The sequence below is a fragment of the Anguilla anguilla genome, chromosome 10, assembly GCF_013347855.1.
Source record: "Anguilla anguilla isolate fAngAng1 chromosome 10, fAngAng1.pri, whole genome shotgun sequence".
Taxonomy (NCBI): domain Eukaryota; kingdom Metazoa; phylum Chordata; class Actinopteri; order Anguilliformes; family Anguillidae; genus Anguilla; species Anguilla anguilla.
In genome coordinates, this window is record NC_049210.1 from 23,066,934 (window position 1) to 23,089,746 (window position 22,813).

Below are 22,813 nucleotides of genomic sequence, written 5' to 3' on the forward strand. Positions count from 1 at the left end.
TGTGGTGGGCCCTGATGCCACTGTAACTGGACCGCTTTAGCTCACCACTCCAGACAGGTCAGACCCAGTTATGTACTTTCCATCAATAATGAGGTGTAAAATCTAATCACATGGGTGTTTTTTTCTCTCGTTTTTATCCAACCTGCCATCCAGTCAAAATGTTTTTACACTGAATTTGTACTTTAACAAATGTGATATTTTCCAACCTAGAACCACTATAAAAATGGTCCTTAGAGCTTTACGCTACAACACTCAACAATTTGAGTGGTCTAGAAACATGCTATTAAAAGAGCGAATACACAGTGCACACAAAGACAGGGATAGTGCACGGGGTTGGCTCACCTGTCCACGTATCTCCGGCTTGGGGAGGAGATGAGCAGGCCATGGGGGGCGTGGGAGAAGGGTGGCTGGCGCACCAGGCGGTAACGGAGGGGCTGGCATGCACGGCATAGGGGGCAGTCGGGCTTGGAGGCAAGCAGCGTGGCGTCGATCTCCAGGTGCTGCTCGGTGGTGAAGAACTGCACGCCATACACCTCCTCCCGCACATCCAGCTTCAGCGTCAGGGGCGTGTCACAGAAGACATCCCTTGGGCCCAGCGAGACGTTCTCGCCGCCCACGGTCAGCAGAAGGATGTTGTGGATGGCAGGCAGCGCTGTCTCCTCGGGCGAGAAGAAGGTGACCCAGACGGTGAGAGATTCGGGCACCAGCGGGTACGGGAACTCCAGCTGCAGCATGCAGCCTTGAAGAGGGCATGGGGGAGAGCCCACGCTGCTGGAGTCCACACCCGCATTCGGGCTCCAGGTGCGAACGCTCGGCTCACAGACCTGCTCTACATCTGGTGGGCCTGTGGGGGAAAGGGGGGGGGGGTGCAAAACCAGCATGACACATCAAAGATCAACTCCAGAATACACAGCATCCTCTCCATCAACCATGGATCAAAGGCCCTACAGTGATTACAGGCCTCTTCACTGAATTTCTCAGCCTTGACCTCATCTGTGAGACTTCTGCCACTTGTTTGTAAAATTCTTGTAAATTCTTTTTTAAGGGACATGAAAAAAGAAAAAAACTGTGCAATGCATTGAGAAAGTTAAAAAAGGTAAAAAGAACAAACTCTCACTTCACAAAACATTAAGTGGCAATTATCTTATAATCTATAATCTATCTTATCTTTTGGCAGGGGTCCACTTAATTCTTTCTGAAGCTGTCAGGCGGTCATAGTAAGGCGTTGGAGGTAGGGGATCTCTTTTTTGGTGAGGAAGCCTCAATAAATGTCATCTTTGTCCCACATGGACAGCACACATTTCCATGCACGCGTCTGCCACACCCCGCATTGCGCTATGGACTACGGCAGATCAGCTCGGCACTTTACCACTCGCGCGGTAAAAGCTAGACCATAGCAGCAAGTATTTTAAGATTCTCTGGGGGCCGGTCAAAAGGCTTTCATTTCAGAAGGGTAATTAGACCCAAAACAGGGCTGTCTTGCCATATCTGGAGCACACTCTCATTCAGAGTGAAGTATGTAACATCCATTCAGCACATTGAAAAGCTGCAGCCCCTGATCTGCACTGTGGCCCCTGTCTTCCTTTAGTACAGTTCCAATCTAGCAACCACAGAGCAGGCTCACTAACCTCATCTCTGAAAAAGTCCATGCTTAATCAACTTAGTTTCCAGCCCACATCATCTCCTCATATCTATTAATATGTGTGTGGTCAAAGAAGAGGTCGGCACCACAACTGTGAACTTACAATCATAAAGCTGCTTTACTGGCCACCACCTACTGATGCCTTATTCTTAGTATAGATTAGCCAGTATATAGTGAAGTGATAAAAATGGTGCTGGACTATCAAGTATGGCCAGTGCCATTTCGTGGCAGAGTGTACAAAATATTTCATAAATGCTCACTTGTGTTCAGACGTGGTAGTGCAATGGGTAAATATAGCAGTGACACAGAGAGTTAGTCACAGTTCTGGCTCCAACTGACTACCTATGGACTGCTATTGGATAAGTATGTGTTTTAAACTTTGAAACAGACATTCCCTGCTACTTCTTTGGTTAAGCCTGTGGTTATTGAGCTACATACCGAAAAATCAGGGGGTAAAAATGTAAAAAAATGTTTTTTAAAAAAAGGAAAAAACTCTAAATGTCATAATGGGAGCTTTTCAGCTGAGCATCTGAGCCAGGGACACTGCTAAGGCAGTAAGAAGACTATTCAGAGAAAGCAAAAGAGAGAATTTAGCTGCGTACAGCAAATCCGAACCATGCTTTTTCAGTCAATTAGCTAATCCCACAAGAGTATTATCCTGTCTAGGAGCATTCTCTTTCTAGGAAAAGAGGAGAAAGGCTTTCAGATAAATTCCTACTTAACTGTAGTCAAGGAAATATTTTGCATTGTGGGAGCACTATCCAACATCTAAGGCCAAACCCTCAACCTCCATCTCCCAGCGTTATGCAGAAGATAGGGGCCACTAGGTGCCAAAGGTCCAAGAAACCATGTTTGCACTAGCCTCGGGGCCAAACTGAATGCAGGGATCCGCTCAGGCGAATATCCAGGTGGACCCAGTGTGACACGACTCCACCCTTCACACTCTCGTTTTTTTTTGGGAGGGGGGGGGGGGGTTGGAGGGTTTCAGCACACTTCCTCCTGAAATACTTGTGCCTTTCTCCATTTGACCTTGCTGGCATCCAGTCAAGACTCCATCTCTTGTTCAGGCCCTCCCCCACTAAAAACCTCAGGCTGCCAAAAGAGATGCGTGTATAAAGCCTGGCCTCAGAAATAATTCCTGTAATATTATACAATGCAATTAGATTTTTGACAGAACAACCAACAGAGCAGCAGCAGAATATGGTTTATTTTATTTTTTCCAATGGAAATTAAATCTGTGTTTTGAATTAAACTTCTTTGTATCGGAACATGTCATGAACATGAGAGGAAGTTGAGGAAATCCAGATCCTCCGATGACCTGACAGCATATCAAACCCTGCTGGCAACTTTCACATCTGCCCTCTCATCAGCTAAAACCTCATTTTTCCAAAAAATTTGTCTCTGACCCACACAAACTATTCTCCACCTTCTCTTCCCTCCGACCTCCTCCACCTCATCTCCCTCTTCCCTTTCCGCAAATGATTTTCTGGCCACCTTCAAAGGAAAGGTGGCTAAAATCCGGAACTCCTTTGCCCACCCCCCGGGACAAACCCATGGCCACACTGACCTCCTTCAAGAGGCTGGAGGACTCCGATGTACTCCAACTCATCACTTCTCATCGCGCAACCACCTGTCCACTTGACCCTATCCCATCTACAGTCCTCCAAGCCATATCCGGCGAGATCCTTCCCTATCTGTCCTCCATTGTTAATTCCTCTCTTGCCTCTGGTCATGTTCCCTCTGATTTTAAGATGGCTCGCGCTACCCCACTCCTCAAAAAACCCACCTCATACCCCTCTGATGTAATGAAATATCGACCCGTATCGCTTCTACCTTTTCTGTCCAAACCCCTTGATCGAGCAGTGCTTAAACAACTAACCTCTTTTCTCCATCAGAACAACCTGCTTGACCCTCACTAGTCTGGCTTTCGATCTGGGCACTCAACAGAGACTGCCCTCCTGGCTTTGATGGAGGCACTCGCCACTGCAAGTGCCTCATGCCTCTCCTCTGTCCTGATCCTCCTTGACCTGTCTGCAGCATTCGACATGGTCAACCACAAAATACTCCTCTCCACCTTGGCTGAGATGGACATTTCTGGGACCGCCCTGTCCTGGTTCACTTCCTATCTTGCAGATAGGTCCTACCAGGTCACCTGGATGGGGTCTGCCTCTGCTCCGAATCCCCTTGTTATGGGAGTACTGCAGGGATCTGTACTGGGTCCTCTGCTGTTCTCCATATACAGAAAATCTCTTGGTTCAGTGATTTATTCACACAGCTTCTCCTATCACTGTTATGCAGATGACAACCTATTTTCTCTTCCCCCCCTCTGCCTCACAGGTTGATGATAAAATATCTTCCTGCCTGGCTGACATCTCAACCTGGATGGCCAGCCACAACCTGAAGCTCAACCACAACAAAACTGAGCTTCTGTCCTTCCCATACAAGACCTCCCTACTACGTGAGCTCTCAATCACAGTTGATGGCACCACAGTGACTGACTCTCACTCTGCAAAGAGCCTGGGGGTGGTCCTGGACGACCAGCTGGATCTCAAGGAGCATATCAAGGCAACATCACGGTCCTGCAGATTCCTTCTGTACAACATCAGGAGGATTCGACCATTCCTGACTACACACTCCACCCAGCTGCTTGTCCAGGCTATGGTGACCTCCTGCCTTGATTACAGCAACTCTCTCCTTGCAAGCATAGCTTGTGCCTTACAGCCACTACAGATGATTGAAAATGCTGCTGCCCGACTCATCTTCAACCTTTCCAAATTCTCCCACGTCACTTCTCTGCTGAGGTAACTCCACTGGCTACCGATCGCTGCCAGCATCAAGTTCAAAGTCCTGACCCTCGCCTACACTTCAGCCAACAGGATGGCCCCTGTCTACTTGCAGGACACGATTCAATTCTATACGCCTGCTCGACCACTCCACTCTGCAGCAGCAGGGCACCTTGCACCCCCTCCCACCCGGGTAAAGGGATCACGGAGCTTTTTTTCAAACCTCGTCCTCACTACCCATCTTCCGCCATGGTCTGAAGACGCATCTCTTCAGACTATACCTGGGCTAACTGCCACCACTCTGAGAATCATTTCACTTTAACCCTCTGGGGTCGGGAGCTCTGCCGGCGGAGCTCGACAAGATGAAATGAACTTTTGTTTCTATTTGGATGATTAACTTCACACGTTGTTATCATACAGACGCAACAAAAACATTGACAGAAACCTTAGAATCGCGACTTTCCAATGCGCCCATTGGCAAATAATATGAATTTTTAAAAAAGTTTTAAATTTGATTAATTAAACCATGTATGCTTCGTTAATCCTTACTCATTACTATGTGAATTTCGCTCAGCAGGAAGTCCGCCCAAATCACATTCACATGTTAATGACATTATAACTACTCTCCATAGAAGGAGACTAGGGGAGGGGCGATGCGAGATCCATGTGAAAAATGCCAAGCTTGCGAAAGCGGGATAGAATGTCAAAGTGTAGCCTAATTCACTTCTTTTGAGGTAAACATTTCATTTAATTTTGGAAAATGGTCCGTCCGGAAGCCGACACTGATGAAGAGCGGTGTCATTTCAAACACTGAACTGATCCAGCTGAGGATCAACTTCATGAGTAAGTATATTTCTTATGATCATATTGGTAAATAGGCTATGTGTACTGTATTGCAACGTATCTCTGTGTTTGTAGGAATATCCAGCAATATGTGCGTTTGTAAATTCCCACACTACGAACGATTCAAATTATTGCTTCTCAAAATTATAGGCTAGGCTCTCTGCGTCTGGTTGTGTTAGAAGTAGCAGGTAGACTGTATTTTTTTTGATAATATTGGTAATAAATAGCCCATGCCTGGTGTGTAGCGGCGTGGCTAGGATTCTAAAACTGATGTCCTCGCACAATCGATATTAGCATACTGTAAGTAAATTTGGGAAATAGCAATAAAATAACCACTTAGCTAAACAGACCTAGCCTACTTCAGATTGAGGCATTGTTATTGATGAGTTGCATGTAGTTGAGCTGGAATATCAATGTTTATTTAGTTTAGCTAATGTTGTTTCGTTGATGGCTTGCACTATTTGTAAATGTGTGCTGTATTACATTCTCTGTGTGTTTGTAGGAATATTCACTAATATGCGCGCTTGTAAATTCCCACACTACGAACAATTCTAACCATTGCTTCTCAAAATTATAGGCTACCTCTCTGCGTCTGGTTGTGTTTGTTTGGTTCTTTGTTTGTATATGATGTAACCATGTCACATTTCCTAAGTTTTGTTTTCATTAGTTAGTGGTTTGTCCCTTTTTTTTAAAGCACATTTAATTTTTACCTGTTGAAGGAAATGTGCTATATAAATAAAGTTTGATTTGATGTCACGTTTCCTAACAATTTTCTTTTTATCTTATTTACAGAGATGCTGATCAGGAAACACGGTCTAGTTCACCACTAGCTGAGAGGCCATGCAGGCGTTGCAAGAGTACACCAGTCTCATCTCATCTTCCATGCATATAGTTTACTTCAATAAACGTTCTAAAATCAAAAGATGTCTTCGCTTCTGTCTTCTAAATGGCTCACTGAGTCTTTGTCTTAGTGGTGGGGAGGCATGCGGCCAGGTGTGAATAGCCTACTTAGCTGGCAGGTCCTCCTACCCAATGCATATTCATTACAGAAAGGCCATTTTCCCTCCCATTCTCACCTGGTGTTGAAAAATAGTAGTCACAACACTAACTTTTAGCAATTTATTTTATATTTCTCATTGGATTTGATAAAATATTTTGTCATCTTTTGATACCCAAGACCCTAATGAACACATTTCAGTGATCCAAAAACTATTATACTATTACTAATACTATTGTTTAGTGTGTTTTATTACGACATTCCTGTGCATGTTCAAAACTACTGTTTACAGTTTGTGTGTTTTTAGAGCAATTTACAATCCACATATGATTATGACCTACTTACTGCTGCCATATTATTGTAGCTGAGTTTGTGCTGAAAACAGAGATATGAAACACTTTGGAATCACTGCATATAAAGTTGATGAAATTTACACAAATGTCAGAGCATGGCACAATCACCAGTGTGCCTCATTTTACCCTCAGACCCCAGAGGGTTAAATTCCCCCTTTCATGACACTCATGTTACATGTACCCCCATTCCAGCACATTTTGTAATTTGTATTTGTCCTAATATTGTAGTTTTTTCTTCTCCCTAGTTTGGCTTGGCATAAGTTAGGTCAGAATAATGTTCACTGCGTGAACTGAACTGTGGTCTTGGCTATAAATAGCTGTACGAAATCAGTATTGTACCTTATTGAACCTGTGTTTTGTAGCTCTCCAATGACCATGATATGCACATTTGCACGTCGCTTTGGATAAAAGCGTCTGCTAAATAAATGTAATGTAATGTCCCCCAACCCCACACAATGGGGGACTGAGGAGAAATTATTATTATTATTATTATTTCTTCTGAGATGACCAAACAGGAGCAAAAGTGCACATAGTTTCTATACAAATACCAACTGGCATCTACTGTGCCATCCACTGGCATGCATTAAAATACCTTTTAGTTAGCATCAGGCACCATTGAGGTACAGTGTATCACCTTCCATGTAAAGTGACATTATCATTTACAACGAATGACATGAGTATTGAATGAAATGAGTGTACTGCGTCATTTTTCACCCCAGGCTGACGCAGAAATTTGTACACCAACAGCTGTCAGCAGTGGCATATCTATGCTAAGTGTGAATCCCAAACTGGGAAAATATTGATTAAAGCTGCATTTGAGGTCAGAATTTTGGGTAAAAGGGATTAAACTCATCAGCAGAGCCCTTGTGAAAGTGACTATAGCAGGTTCAGTGCTGTGAATAATTATTTGTCCCTTTCCAGAGTTCCTCTATTGTAGCATATTTGTCACACTGAATGGTTTCAGGTCTTTAGACAACATGTATTATTAGACAAAGGGAAACTGAGCAAACACAAAATACGTTTTAAAATGTATTATTTAATTTATTTTATGAAAAAAGTTATCAAGCACCGGTATCGCCAATGTCAAAAAGTAATTGCCCCATTTGTTATGCAATCAACAAATTAACAAAATTTAATTGATCATTCAATTCAGCTTACTGAACACAGCTAGCCCTGTTGAATTTGAACCTCACTCATACTGAAACTTACCTATGCCTTACTATGCCACAATCAAATGAAATTCCAGAAGAGACGAGAAATGAAGTTGTTGAAATATATCAGACTAGAAAGGGTTATAAAGCCATTTCTAAGGCTCTGGGACTCCACTGAACCATAGTGTGAGTGATTATCTCCAAATGGAGAACACTTGGACCATTTTGGATGACAGAGGTCCCATTATGTCTGGTGCCAATCAAATACAGCATTTCACATTAATAACATCATACCAGTCAAACATGGTGGTGGTAGTGTGATGGTGTGGGGATGCTTTCCTACCTGAGACAACACAAAAGCAAGTCCATATCTGAATGGCTGCAAAGAAACATAATTATGGCTTTGGAGTGGCCTATGCAAAGTCCTGAATTGAACCCAATACTGATGCTGTGGCAGGACCTGAAATTCATGCTCAAAAACCAGTTTGTCAGAATTAAAGCAGTTCTGCAAAATAGTGGGCTAAAAATCCTGTGATGTGAAAGACTGATATCAAATTATCAGAAGCATTTGGTTGCAGTTATTGCTGTGACAGATGGAGCAACCAGTTAGTAAGTTTAATGGGGGAATTCTTTTTTCACATGGGTGATATTACAGTTTGATAACTTTTTCATGAAATAAATGAATACATTTTTATGTTTACTCAGTGTCCTTTAGTTTAATATTACATTTTGTCAAATGATCTGAAACCATTCAGTGTGACAAATATGCAATACAATAAATCAGTAAAGAGCAAATACTTTTTCACAGCACTGTATAACCTCATCACTCAGGCTCCACCTGGTGACTTACTGCAAAGACATTTTGAGCCTTAGGAAAATTCCAGTGGTTCACTCTTTGGAGCATTCACTGCCAGATTAAACAACCTGTAATTATTGTTATTTTTATGGGAAGACATTAAAACTGGCAAATTAATATGGAAATGTCTTTGCTGTCTTTATTTCAGACTGGATCACAAGTGACTTAATCAGGGCGCGGGAGTTAAACAATTAGGGCTCTATCTTACACCCAGCGCAAAGCGGCGCCAAGTGCAACGCAAGACTCTTTACTGGTTTCAGACCGACGCAGTTGTCATTTTCCCGTCCAGCGCCCACGTTTTTTAAATAGAAAATGTACTTGCGTACATCTGAGCGCCATGGGGGTGTTGGTCTTAAAATGAGGTGTGGTCAGGCACATTGTTGGCGCATTGCTATCTTGAGGCAGCGGAAAGCGACTGCACGATTGACCAACAAAAACCTGGTCTTAAGTCAATGGCGCAGAATTTTACTGTTATTTTAAGGGCACATTATTAAGACAGGAATATGCGCCTACATAGGCGGGTGCACAACGTGCAATATTTAAAAAAAATGTCATAATGGTTAGTCATAATATTCTTTCCTACTACTTGGCAAATCCGCCATTATAATAGCAAACCGCCAAGGTGCAAGCGCACCTGGCTTTCAAAGGGAATGGGAGATGACACACTGATTGGTTTATTTCATGTGATGCCCAAAACACACCTATGATTAATTAAGAGACTAAGTACAACCCCTTTGAACCATGCACTTTACTTTGCGCTCAGATTATCCGCCATTAAACTAGCAAAAATGGATTTGGACACGCCCTAAATGCACTTGTGCCATGCGCTTTAGACTATGTGCTTAGATCGTTAAAATATAGCCCTTAGGCTTACACAAACATGGCTGCACCCAATGGGCCTGAAACCAGCCTTTTTAAAGAGGAGTGGTAGCCAGCCCTGCTCTGACCACAAGAGTGCATGGTCGAGAAGTCTGGGACTGCCCCCACCTCCAAAAACGTGCACTACAAATGTAGGGCTTTGTAGCTTGGGCTAGGGAGATCACCTAGATATGAAAAACGTGTTGAGGAAATTCCTTTCCCACCTGTTGATAAAATGAGAGAGGAGGAGGCTGTGCCCTGTAGTACCGCTGACCGCAACAAATAAATCCATCCATTCAAACAGAAACGGCCCAGATGCTTTCAGTGGAAGTGCAACTCAAAAAAAAAAAAAAAAATCATTTTCACAGCTGGAGTAAAGTAGGCGATATACTTAGTAAGAAGTAGAACTTTGAGCAAAAAGACGCAATGAGAAAAATTGAAGAACAAAAACATGGGGTGTAGTGTGTTCTCACGGTGCAGTATGCGACGGCCTCCAGGGAGAACTTTTAGAAAATGTCCTTCTTGTTCTTCGACCTCCCCCTCTCAGCTATTGGTCCAAATATCACATGGTTGGTTACGTCACGGTTGAAAGTTCAGAGGGCAGACTTCAACTTTTTTTTCATTCACTGCCTGTACTGTACTGTGGTAGCACTGTAATTAGAGAGAGATGAATACTTTCAAGGGAAGACTTGCTGAACTAGTAAGAGAATACCGTCACCTGTATGATCGATCACACAGAGATTTTAAAGACAATGAAATGGCTTCAAATTCCTGGCAAGAAATTTCAATTAAGTTGGGTGTCTGTGATCCTGAGTTGTGCAAATCGACTTGGAGGAATCTGCGTGACAAGTTTGGGAAGGCGAAGAAAAGAACGAAGGGTAAGAGTGGGAACGCAGCAAGTGAACAACGTGCCCCAAAACGTTTCACCGCCTTTTTTTCTTCTTTTGCATAACTAGATAAACTAAAGCCACCTTAAACTCCTCTCTCTGTCCCTCTCTCATTTGTGCTTCTATCACCGCCACCATTGTTGTTTTGTGTTGTGATCTCGCGTAGCCCTTCTATCCATGGCGTAGCTGAGAGATAGAGGTCTGGCCAAGATTCCAGCCATTCCAAACATTACGTTGCGGTGTTCTCACTGAGTATACCAACAACGGTGTTCGTGGACATGTTCGCCGGTGGTTCCAATCCTGAAGTTTTTTCTTCTTACTGAGTATACCGCCAGCTTAAAGGGCCGTTCACACCGTAGACCAGTGGTATCAAACTCGTTGCCATGGAGGGCCGTGTGTATGCAGGTTTTCATTCCAACCAATTAATGCTGCCTTAATTGAGTCCAATTCCTCATTCAGCCATATGCGTTTAACTGCATTGAAGCACAGAATATAAGAAAATTTTTATTTAGACAATGCGGGTCACCATAGACGTCGGGTCACCATTGTGCACAAACCTGCATCCCTAATTCAGCAAATAATTTAACTAATTATATAATCAAGATCTGAGGCTGGAATGAAAACCTGCATACACACGGCCCTCCATGGCAACGAGTTTGACACCACTGCCGTAGACCATGACAGCAGGACGAAACTGGATGTTTTAAAAGAGACAATGACGTCAAGACAGCAGTAGATGGCAAAATCGGTGACAGCAGTAAAAAAAAAAAATTTTTACCATCCACTGCTGTGGTAGGGTCATATGAAATGGAAGTGGTACATTTTTAAAATGATTGACGACAAGTTTGTGGTAGGGATCAACAGGTGGGAGGAAATTTGGAACCAAAAACTAAAAATGTGATGATCTTGACAAAAAAGGCTACAGCATGCAGTGCTGTAAGTACTGAAATCCAGATTTGAGGAAAATATTATTATTATTATTATTATTATTATTATTATTATTATTATTATTATTATGTTTTCAGAAGCTTTTCTTTGTATGATTTGTAGTGTGGCAAGCTAGCAAAGCTACCAACAAGCAGACTACCAACTACTAACCAGTTGACATTATCATATTGTAATTTGCAGTTTTACTTGAAAAACTTTTCTAAAGCGATTTACAGAATAATTTAGAAAATAATGGTTGGGATATCTCACCAACATAACACTATCGCAACTGAATAGCTAGCTGGCTAGTTTGCATGTCAGCTAACTAGCGCTTCTTTTGAGTTAGCCAGAACGTTCTTTCGATTGCAGTCCATTTTGTAAAGGCACTTTTTGGTACACCAGTATTCTGTTTGGAGCGTACTATAAACAATGCAACAGATGTAAACAATTTTCCATGTCACCGCGACAGGTCTTTCTGTACTATCAAACCTCATCCATGCTGTGGTACCGTCAACCGTCCTACCAACTATCATTGGCTGTGGTTTGGTAACAAGAAGGGCTAACTCATGACCTGCTGTGGTGGCTAGTAGGGCTAACTCATAACCTGGTGTGGTAGCTAGAAGGGCTTACCTATAAACTGCTGGGGTGGCTAGTAGGGATAACTCATAACTTGGTGTGCTGGCTAGCAGGGCTAACTCATAACCTGGTGTGTTGGCAGGTTGGCCAACATAAAGGGAATCTCATACCACACATTTTTCTCACGAACATGCTCTTTTCTTCAACAAATCACTTTCATCTCTTCCATACTCCTCTTCTCTCCTCTCCTGGCTCCAATCAGTGAGCATATTTAACCACAGGGAGGGCTACTGGCATCGCACGCTTGAGCCCACCACCGTGCTTCTTCCAACTAGTTCTCCACTCCTTTTCTTCCCTTTTTCCTTTCTTTTATTTCACTGTAATCGTCTGGCGCACTCAGCGATAAAACTTTTCCACGTCAGGCGTCCCGGACGAGTCACATGGGGACATGAGCTGCAGAGAGACAGGACAGCCAAAGGGAGGACTGAGGCTGGGCAAGGGAGCACCCCACGTGACTGGAACGTTTGGGACCTGCGGACAGTACAGACGGAAGCAGGGCGCGCAATGCATAAAACAGCGGGGGAAAGTGATGGCACGCCTTAGGCAGGAGCAATTGCACGGTGGCCATGACGTGGTTCGCGCCAGATGATAAACAGCTGGGGAGAAGCGGGGGCGGGAGATGTTTTGTTTAGCAGGGAATTCCTCCAAAGCGAGAGTCAGCGTCGCTTTGCTTGCCGCCGCATGGACAAGTCCAGACATGCCCGCACGTGTGGCTGCAAGGAGCCTCTGTTCGGGCAGCTGCTGGCTTATAAATGACAGTGCTGTGCTGACAGCCAGTCTGCCTATCCCCTCTGATATCATCCTCCACCCCTCCCCTGAGTCCCCACAGCACCCCTCCCAGACTTTCCAAGAATGAGAGGGCACTATCAGAAATGCACAGTATTGAGTCAGGAATACCCCTGCCCCTCTTTCCCACCTCAATGTCATCTGGTGCTACTTTCTTCTCTAATGCACATGACTAATTCCATATTGGCGATGTATTATGGTGGATCTCAGCAAGGGGATACTGCCCCTGCTGTGCCTCTCACCCTCCCACCCCAAATGTGAACCAACACAAAATCAGGCAGAGCTGATGTTTGAGAACTCATTCCACCTGTAACAGATTCACAGAAGGCCAACAAAGTTACAATAGTAATGTATTTCTCTGGGTGAAAAAGCTCACATTTATTCTCCACTGGACAGTAAGTCCTATGGAAATACGAGACAAGTAGAACTAATGTTTTGACAATGACTATCCAGCCAACAGAAGCACTGCTTGCTTAGTAGCAATTAAGATTAATACCAGTTTATGTTTTCCAGGGTCAGATGTTGCTCTACTTGGATGTGCAAACAAGCTCCTCATTTAGCCCCACCAACCCCATTTTTAAACATCTTGCTGAGGTACAGAAATATGGCTTTATTACATCATTATTATATTATTATTAAATTTCCCCACGACTATTGCCAAAAATTACATGTATATACAGCACTTAAAAAGAAGGGCTTGGAAGACCTTGGTTTGCAGCTAGTCTCTCTCTCGGTTTTAGAAGAGAACAGCAGAGTAAAAGGGAGAGGGACGAAGAGAGGAGAGAGGAGAGGTTGTGAGCAGAGCCATGGGGGTTCAAGGGACACAGCTGCCCAGGACACTGAAGGGAAAACATGACTCAGCCCTAATTGTGAGAAAACTACAACTCCTAATATCTCCTCATTAGAACGTATCTTCAACCTGAACCTATATTCAAACCCTACATGCCAGCCAGATCCCTCCGTTCTGCTACCTCAGGACGCCTAGCACCTCCCCCTCTTCGCACCTGCACTTCCAGAACACGTCTCCTGTCTGTTCTGGCCCCACGATGGTGGAATGACCTCCCTGTGGAGGTCAGAACAGCTGAGACACTGACCCATTTCAAACGACGACTGAAGACTCACCTCTTCAGGCTGCACCTCTCCCCATCCCTCCCTACCCCCCTGTAAATGACTGTAAGCTTAGGGTTGTAACTAGGCAGCTGTTTCGTAGGTGACTTAGGTGCATTAACTGTCTTAACTACTGCTTGTATTTTTTCCATAGATTGCGTTGTTGCCGTTCTTGTTGTTTAGTGTTAATCAGTTTAACCTTCAGGGTCCAAGTTGAACTATGCGGTTGTTCCCTGCACTTGGACCGGTACTTCTCTCTAGGGGTTTCGTCATACTTGTTCCTGGTTATGGTTATACACTTTTTTGTACGTCGCTCTGGATAAGAGCGTCTGCCAAATGCCTGTAATGTAATGTAATGTAATGTAATGCATCTGCACAAATCTCTGTGGATCTTAATTTTGCTATATATTTTCATGTGCTTCCGTGCCTCAAAATAAACTCAAGAGGGATTTTATTGCCGGGAATGACATAATGACTAAAATTCTCCACCTTTCAGCTTCTTGGGAAATAGGCGGCCTCTTCCATGGCACCTATCCCATTATCACATACTGCACCTTTCAGGCCGAGAAACTGCATTTCCCACAACCCCCAACTTGCTTTCACCTTTCGACTGAACGCTTGACTCTTACTGCATTTGGCTGAGAAGAGGGATTCAACTTCTATCGTTCACAGGGTTGCAAGTATGTCTGAGATACAAGTATGCCACTGCCACTGCTTCTGGTTCAGAATCCAGTGACATTTTTCAGACTAAAGTCCTGCTGCAATGCGGATGCGCAGACCTGTATTGAACAGGTAGGGGGTACTTACCTTCAGCCTCTCGAGGGCTCCAGTATCCAGAGGGGGCACAGGGGCGGGGAGAGGAGGAGTTGGAGGCGTACTGTAGGAGGACTCTACCCTCAGTGCATCTGTCACACACTGATCCCACTTCTCTAGGAAACCAACAGACAACCACAGGTACGAACTTAGATACATTCAACAGAGATACAGTTGTAAGGTGGGGGGGGGATTATATTCCCTTTCGAGCTATAATGGATGTGAAGCAGAGGGAGATTTTAATTTCTCAGCTGTAGAACAGTTATAGTAATTAAGGCTATATACATGCTTATTGTCAGCGCTTAGCTGGAGACTTCCTGAACAATGCACCTTTAGCACAGTCCCCAGGGGTCTGATGCCATACGTTAGTTTAATATTTAGTTTTTTTTTTCCATTTTTATCCGATTTGATTTTATTCAGGTAATACAAAGCTAGTCAGAAAAAACAATGGCAAATCAGGGCTATGACTATGGGTGTAGAACTGGGCAGGGGAAAACAAATCTTAAGTATCTTATTATATTATTTTCTATTATCTTAACCATTCCAAGCCAGGTCAGGACTTGACAGAGGTAGAAAATCCAGCTTCAGAAAGTACAAGTCCGCCCCAGTATTTTATTCTAATTGCCATGATTTGCTAATTAGCTCAGTTCTCCAGAGGTATAACTAATTAGTGAAATCAGCTGGCTGAGTTTATGGGTGGAAGAAACGCATGGCAGGACTTTTACTTTCTGACCTCTGGAATTTCCACCTCTGAAACTTGACAGCACCTGCAAACTCTCATTTAGCTAATGTAAGCTGGTAATATTTTTCTCACACATAAAATGTGTCTATACAGCTATGAGAGCAAAATAACTTGTCCCATTAAGGGGCTATCTTCAGTGTCTTTTCACACCGAAGGAGCGCTTTTGTTTGGCAACGTTGGAGGCACCGGCTATCTCTCTTATTTCAGTCATCGCAGGGGAAATCCCTTTAAGCCAGGGCTGGGAGTGAGAGAGCGTGCTACACAGAAGCCCAAAGCATTTTCAGGCGCCAGGGCTTCTGTTTGGCCTCAGTGTAAAAGACCTGTGAAAACATCTGAGCTGTTTATAGGAAAGCACGGCTACACATGGCCGTTAGCCCAGGTAGGGTATTTTATGACACTGGTACAGCACTCAGGGCTGACCACCGTGCTTTTCAAGGATATCAGTGCCGCCAAAACAAGATACCCTCTACAGATGCATTCCTTTGGACTTTTTTCAAAACAATCGGTCGGCCAGCAACGTAAATAGAGCACCTGGCTTTTCGTTTCCATCTCTTAGTTCCACATGGATAAGGTTTATTGTTGATAGCTACCTCTGAGATTTTTAGCAACTAATAGCAGATAAAATTAACTAGCAGCAGTAGATACCTGCTGAATACGCCCCCTCCCCCACTCTCTTCTTTCAACAGAACCTAGGCTAAGCCCATGCTGCTCATTTTCACCTGTCGTAGAAATGACTGGTGATGGACGGGAACCATTCCAGTGTAAGGACGTCCTGCTCTTGCTCCACCACCCGGGGTGCCATGGGAACTGGTGGCGGCTTGCTGCTGGGCTGCCAGGACTGGTAGATCAGATCCAGGTAGCAGTGCATTCTTGCTACCTGGTTCAGTGTGAAGGAATCTGTGCAGTCATCGTCTAGAGGGGAGACCAGAGATTTAATGCAGAAATTAAACCCTCACACCATGTGTGAGATATACTTAAGAAAGAGGGAGAGAGTGAGAGAGACTGTGTTCCCCTGCGGATATTTACAGCGCTTGCGCACTTTACTGCAGGTCAGACAGCGTGCCCATTTGGATATTTACAGCACTCAGAGACAAAACACAGAGCTTTACTGGGTGGTCTGAGTTTAAAGTGTGTGTATATTTTAAGCAATTCACTGTTGGCTCTTGAAGCACATATACAGTAACACCACTCTATGAGAAATGTCTGAGAAAGGAGATGAAGAGAAAAGAGCTTCTTTAGTTATCCTAGTGAGTCATGTCAGTGTGTTTAGGCACAGGTTTGTGTGTGGGTGTGTGCTTGTATGTGCAGAACAGGTGTATTCATTTTCAGGGAAAAAATCTGCCAAATGAATGAGGAAGTGTAGAAGAAAAAAGGTCAGGAATTGTCAATATTCACTCACCCACACAGCTTGTTCATTTGTTGAAAGCCATTTGGTTGTATGTCCTTTTGTTCTCTCACCTGTCTGTCTCACATAGGTATTGAAGGGTGTGTGGGTGTAAGTAGATAGCTGTTGAAGGGTGTGTGGATGTATGTTAACAGCTGTTAAAGGGTGTATAACTGTATGTGCATTGCTGCTGATGAGTATGCAGTTATATGTCAATTGCTGTTGAATGGTGTGCAGGTGTATGTCGATAGCTGTTGAAGGGTTCTCTCACTTGTCTGTCTCACATAGGTATTGGAGGGTGTGTGGGTATATGTAGATAGCTGTTGAAGGGTGTGTGGATGTATGTTAATAGCTGTTAAAGGGTGTATAACTGTATGTGCATTGTTGCTGATGGGTATGCAGTTATATGCCAGTTGCTGCTGAAGGGTGTGGAGGTGTATGTCTATAGCTGCTGAAGGGTCTGCAGGTGTATGTCGATAGCTGCTGAAGGGTCTGCAGGTGTATGTCGATAGCTGCTGAAGGGTGTGCGGGTATATGTCGATAGCTGTTGAAGGGTGTTAAGGTGTATGTCGATAGCTGATTAAGGGTGTGTGTGGATAGTTGTCAAAGGGTGTGAGGATGTACCTTGCGTCTCACCTGCATAGCTCATATAGTTGTTGAAGGGTGTTTTTGTGAAATGCCGACGGCCACAGGTGTCATTTCCAGGCTCGGGGTCCCTGCATTGCTTGTATTTGGGCGTGGGGTTGGTGTCAGCACACAGGTCGCCAGTCTCCAGTGACGGCTCTGTCTCTAAGCAGGCATCGTTGCATGACTCGATCTCTGAGATCCCGCGAAACACATGGTACAGTCCCAGGCTGTGGCCAATCTCATGGACCATAGTGTGGGTGTGACCAAAGGTGCCATAGAAGGAGGGGTTGAGCACAATTCCACCTATAATTTGTAAGAGAGTAGGGGTGGGTGTGGCCAAAGACACCAAATAGGGAACTGCTGAGCACTATTCCAGCTAGCATGTGTCAGTGTAGTGGACATATCTTCACATACCTAATACATGGGTTGAGATTAAACTGTTATGATAACCAATTTCACATGTTCACTGCAGATGTCCAAGGACAAATATAAATATTCACAGGAAAACCATTGTTAATGCCTTTTACAGAAATGTCCAAACCTGTCATGCCTTTGGTTTTATTTATTATTTTATTCTGCTCTGTTATTTCTGGAATTAAAATTCAGTTTATTCAACACAAACAATACAGGGTGAAAAGATAAATATGATGACTGGCTTCTTTACCGAGATGTGTCAGGGCCTCTTTGTCCCAGGGCCAGGTAGCCACTCCCGCCAGGTCTTCATCGGACGAATTGGCGAAAAAGATGTTGAGATGCATGGAGCCATCGAGGTTCAAGATCTCCTTCAGTTCCTTCACATCCAAATATGCTCTAAAGAGGAGATGGGATTTGTTTGAGATTAACAGCTGATCCTCTGGGTGTCCTATTTACTCATCACATTCAGTAGAACAGGTACCCAAAAACAGAGCTGCTCAATCATTGCCACCATTGCAAATGCAAAGCTCCCATTAACAGGAGCAAGAGGTCTTTATTTAACATTTTTTCAATACTTGGAACCACAAGATCTGGTCAAGTCTGCACAAAAGTCCTTACATTGTTTATGATGACAAGGTCCAGAGCTCCCTAAACATGTTTCAGACAATGTTAAAGCTGGAACAGCTTAGATCACAAAGAATAATGAACAATGCAGGCACCTCTGTTTTACTGGTCCTCTTATGACAGGTTGAAGGCTGGGAAGTTACAGGATCAGAAGTAACCATAAAGAGAAAATACACTGGTTTGAATGGGGAATAGACAATGTTTGGTGGCAAGAGAACCTCCTACATTTACAATGTTTGATGAATGCGTGAAGCACAAGAGAACAAGGGGGGCCCGAGGTTCCCCAAACGTACCCTGTCCCACAGGCTCACAGGGCAGAGCAGAGCCCTATAAATTCACAGCCCAGAGGAGATGTCTGTCACTCGGTTGAGGGGGAGGGACTTATTGTGAATGAAACTTGAGCCACGTTCAGAAGGCGGGCCTCTGGGGTCAAAGGTTGCTGGCCCTGTCTAGTTAGGAATGCATCTTGTCATCTGGTACTTTCCGACCACCTCCCCTCTAACTTGCTAATTACTTTATTTCAAACACACCCCTCCACATACACACACACACAAACAAACACATCCCAACACTGAGGCTTTTCCTGGGTGTCTACACAAAAACAAGGCTGAACCTTCTGACGGTCAAATGTGTGACGCAGTCAGATTTTACAGTCAGACAGGCAAACAGTACATGATTGGTGCTGGCACAAGGGATGCATAAGAAGAGCCACAACATCACTTCCTGTTTCTCAACATGGAAAATGAAAAGCCGCAAAGGCAGCTTGTCTTTTGTTTTCCGTGCAAAAATGTCAATACAATGCCACACATGTAAATTAACTGACTTTTTGGAAATTTTATGTTTCAGAACAATGGAAATTTTAAAAAACATTACAATATCTGAAAACAGTTGCATTTTTGCTGGTGTATTGTAAAGTGCTCCAATTTATTAATAGAAATTTTTAAAAGTATATTTTATTTCAATATATTGTAGAATAATTCATTTCCAATCTATTTCAGTTCAGAATACTATTTGTTTTCTTGCGTCAGCATTTACCACAGGCTCATACATTCATATATTCAGAGGGATATTGAAATCTTCACACAAATATTTCTGTTGCCCTGAATAAACTGAATTCTTATCCAGAAACAAACTCACTTGTGTAAGTGTGCTAATTTGTTCCCTCTTTACAAATGTTGATTGAACACAATTAATTGAGAGAATTGCTAAGAGTAGGGTTCTGTAAAGCAGGCTTACTTTGATGCGGATATTTCTTATGAATAAAGATAATTAACTTAACTCAAAAAATTAATTGGTAGGATGCTCAGTATCAGCTTTTCTCACATATTGGGCATAGCACAATTTGTTTATTTTTACTATTTTAAAAAAGGTAGAACAGGTTCACAGCCTATGGTGAGTTCTGTAAAGATGCAAAACACCTTCACAGAAACATGACATTTTTTTGTTTCAATACTTTAATTATCTTTAATTTCTTTGTCTTTTTTTCATCCCTCTTTGTGAGTCTCTGGAGAACCCTGAAAGGGACTCTCAACCTGGTTGGAGGCCCCTCTCAAATCCTTTTAACCCCTCCTCTTCACTCCCCACTGCCCCCTCTCCTGAAAAATCTCAGGAACAAAAAAACCTGCCCAACCCCCCGCAGAACTGACAACCCCAATATTCCTAACCTTTGGCTCCACCCCCCAGAACACCTCCGACCTCACTCCCGGGCTTTGAAGCCACATCTGCTAGCAAGCTCACCACTCCCATCTGTGGAAGGAACGGCACGCTGGACTCCCAGTGGCACCAGCCGCCGAATCAGATTTGAGCCTTGAGCATATCAAAACAGTGTTTCTTCACCCGCTGTAAAAATTGTGCTGGTAAAGAAAAGGCCTTTCCTGTGGAAAGCTGGGCTTATCCCTCTATCCTTCTTAGACTGGGGTGTGAAACAGATCTTACCTTTAATCCCAGTCCTATAGGGGTTTGGGGCAGATCCCAAAAAGAGTGATAAAATAATAGCCACCCTTATCAAAACGTCCAAAGTCCCACCATCAGAAAACTGGAATAAATTGCATCAGTTAAATACAGCCAATAAATGTCAGCAAGCATACAAGACATTTATTTGTAGATGCGTACAAACATCTACATAATAAATAATAAATCAGTGAACAATACACATTTAAGAGACAAGTGGAAATGCAAACAGGCATCCATATGTAATTAATTAATAACATATGGCTGCCAGTTAAAATTAATTTACCGGTTTTAGTGTCATCACACCTCCGGGAAGAGGTGTGTGTGTGTGTGTATGTATATGCAGGTTCTGTACCTAATACAGAACTAGGTCTGTGTGTGTGTAAATGTGCATGTGTGCATGCTAATGTGTGCGTGCACTGAATAAGTGGTGTGAGGTCTGAGTGACACCACAAAGCAAAAAATTGGTGATTAGATGCGGCGATAGCATTACCACCCACCACAGCTGTGAGACCCTGTCAACAAGCTCTGGTCACAATGAGATGGACTGTGTGGCCACCGACACATCCACCCGCCCACCTTGGACACCACTCCTTCCACCCTCCCAACCCACACCCCCCATTTAGCAATTTATGAAAATGCCAATTCATTTCGTAATACTACTCTCTGAAAACACAGCATATTTGAGTGGACCACGGATGGTTGTTCCTTACTGACAAAGTGAGTGGCCTCACCTCAGATGACACTGGTTTGTTTTGTTTTTTCAGCCTAAAACAATTACGTGATATAGAAGTATAGTACAGAATCTGTGAAGCATGATTAACAAATGAGTAGCATAAAGGAAGCCTAAAGCAGTACAATTTGCACTTTTTTGCAGATATAATAACGTAATAAATATAATAAGAAATAATGTATAATAGCTTGAATTTGCTGTAAAAACGTATTATTCATTACTTTGCTTTAAGAAACATCTCTGCAATAAAATGTCCAGAAATTGACCTTCAGCTCAGACAGACACAATTAAGGCCTACTCCACAAGGCACTTGTCAAATAGTGTTTTGTTTTCCCTAAATTCAGAACAAATTTGTTTGAGCAATCGCAAGCTAGAACTCATTAACAAATCTGCCAACTCTAAATATAATATGTTAATTTTAAGAAACTATGGAAACATATGTTTTGACTCAAAAATGAATTGAACTGAATAGCCACTTCACACAAGATGTGATGAGAATGTAAGATAAAAATCAGTAATGTACCAAAACCCATGCAAAGATATAAATTAGCAGCAATAATGTAGCTTACAAGTTGGCCATAAAACCAGTTACTTATAGCATTCATGTACATGAATGCAGTACAACAGCAATCCTCTCAGCAATAATGCGTAAAACACCATGCAGAATACAAATCAACCAACAGTAATAACGTGTAAGAGATATAATGTCAGCATAAAATACACGGGCCAATGATGATAGTCTTCATGTCATTTCCAGTGGGCTCACTGAAATGGAACACTGCAATAATTACCATCAGGCTACCATGCGGCTACAAATACCGGGCAGTAGAATCAGCAAGTAATCAAAACCAACGAGCACAATATACCAAACGAAGTTCTGTTCTTATTGGTATTTCTCCCAGAGAAAGTCAGCAATGCAAACAGTATGTTAATATGCCAATTATGTTCTAAAGAAGAATACACATCAAAAAAGGTTAGGCTTCCCTAGGGATTAAGTGTTAGCAACATTGATAGGCATCTAAAAGCCAAGAAAGTCCTTGGGTGCAACTAATGTCAGCAGCAACAACTGGTTGGAAAGATTACAAATAAACAATCTTAAAACAACCAAGCATGGAGGATAAATAATTGTTTGGGTGCCACAGCTTGTCAGCTTGTTTAATTGCTACTTCAGTATACTGCTCTCTTCCTTCCTGTCTGGTGGAACATACAGCCTATCCGCTTGTTAAGTCTGACGTCACGCGTGACGTTTTGTCATTTCCGGGTCCACACGCTCCTTCAGATCCTGAACCTGTGAACCTTTTCACCATAGACATGTATATATAACTGCATCCCAAATGACTCACTTGTTCACTCATCCACTATTCCCTATATAGTGGGAAATATGTAGTACACTACATAGGGAGTGAGCGGTAGAACGAACGTTTGCTTTGGGACACTGTCATCACCCTGCGCCGCTACTATATTTTGAATATCTGTCCCACAATAACGAAAATTGCGTTCATTATTGATGTGGCGAGAAAGCGATGTAGTCTTGGTCCCTGATAAAATATTTTTTTAACGTAATCTTTACGTGTATATATGAAATTCTCGGTTAAATATTCATTAATATTGGCATCGACCAAATGTATAGCAATATACTGTTCAAAAATCTTTTATCAGGGACCAAAAATTACGTTTTGCTTGAGTTGCACTGCTCCCGA

At 43.1% G+C, this 22,813-nt stretch overlaps 1 protein-coding gene across 2 annotated transcripts in view; it reads right to left on the reverse strand.

Annotated features, from left to right (window-relative positions):
- pappab (pregnancy-associated plasma protein A, pappalysin 1b) overlaps positions 1-22,813 on the reverse strand; it is a 155,951-nt gene that overhangs the window by 106,325 nt on the left and 26,813 nt on the right. For both annotated transcript variants that reach the window (XM_035380451.1, XM_035380450.1), the window contains exons 3-7: positions 18,057-18,202; positions 17,402-17,695; positions 16,101-16,293; positions 14,634-14,755; positions 343-844 (exon numbers count right to left, since the gene is read on the reverse strand). In XM_035380451.1, the coding sequence (XP_035236342.1) occupies positions 343-844; positions 14,634-14,755; positions 16,101-16,293; positions 17,402-17,695; positions 18,057-18,202 (1,257 nt within the window). The remainder of the gene's footprint in view (positions 1-342; positions 845-14,633; positions 14,756-16,100; positions 16,294-17,401; positions 17,696-18,056; positions 18,203-22,813) is intronic.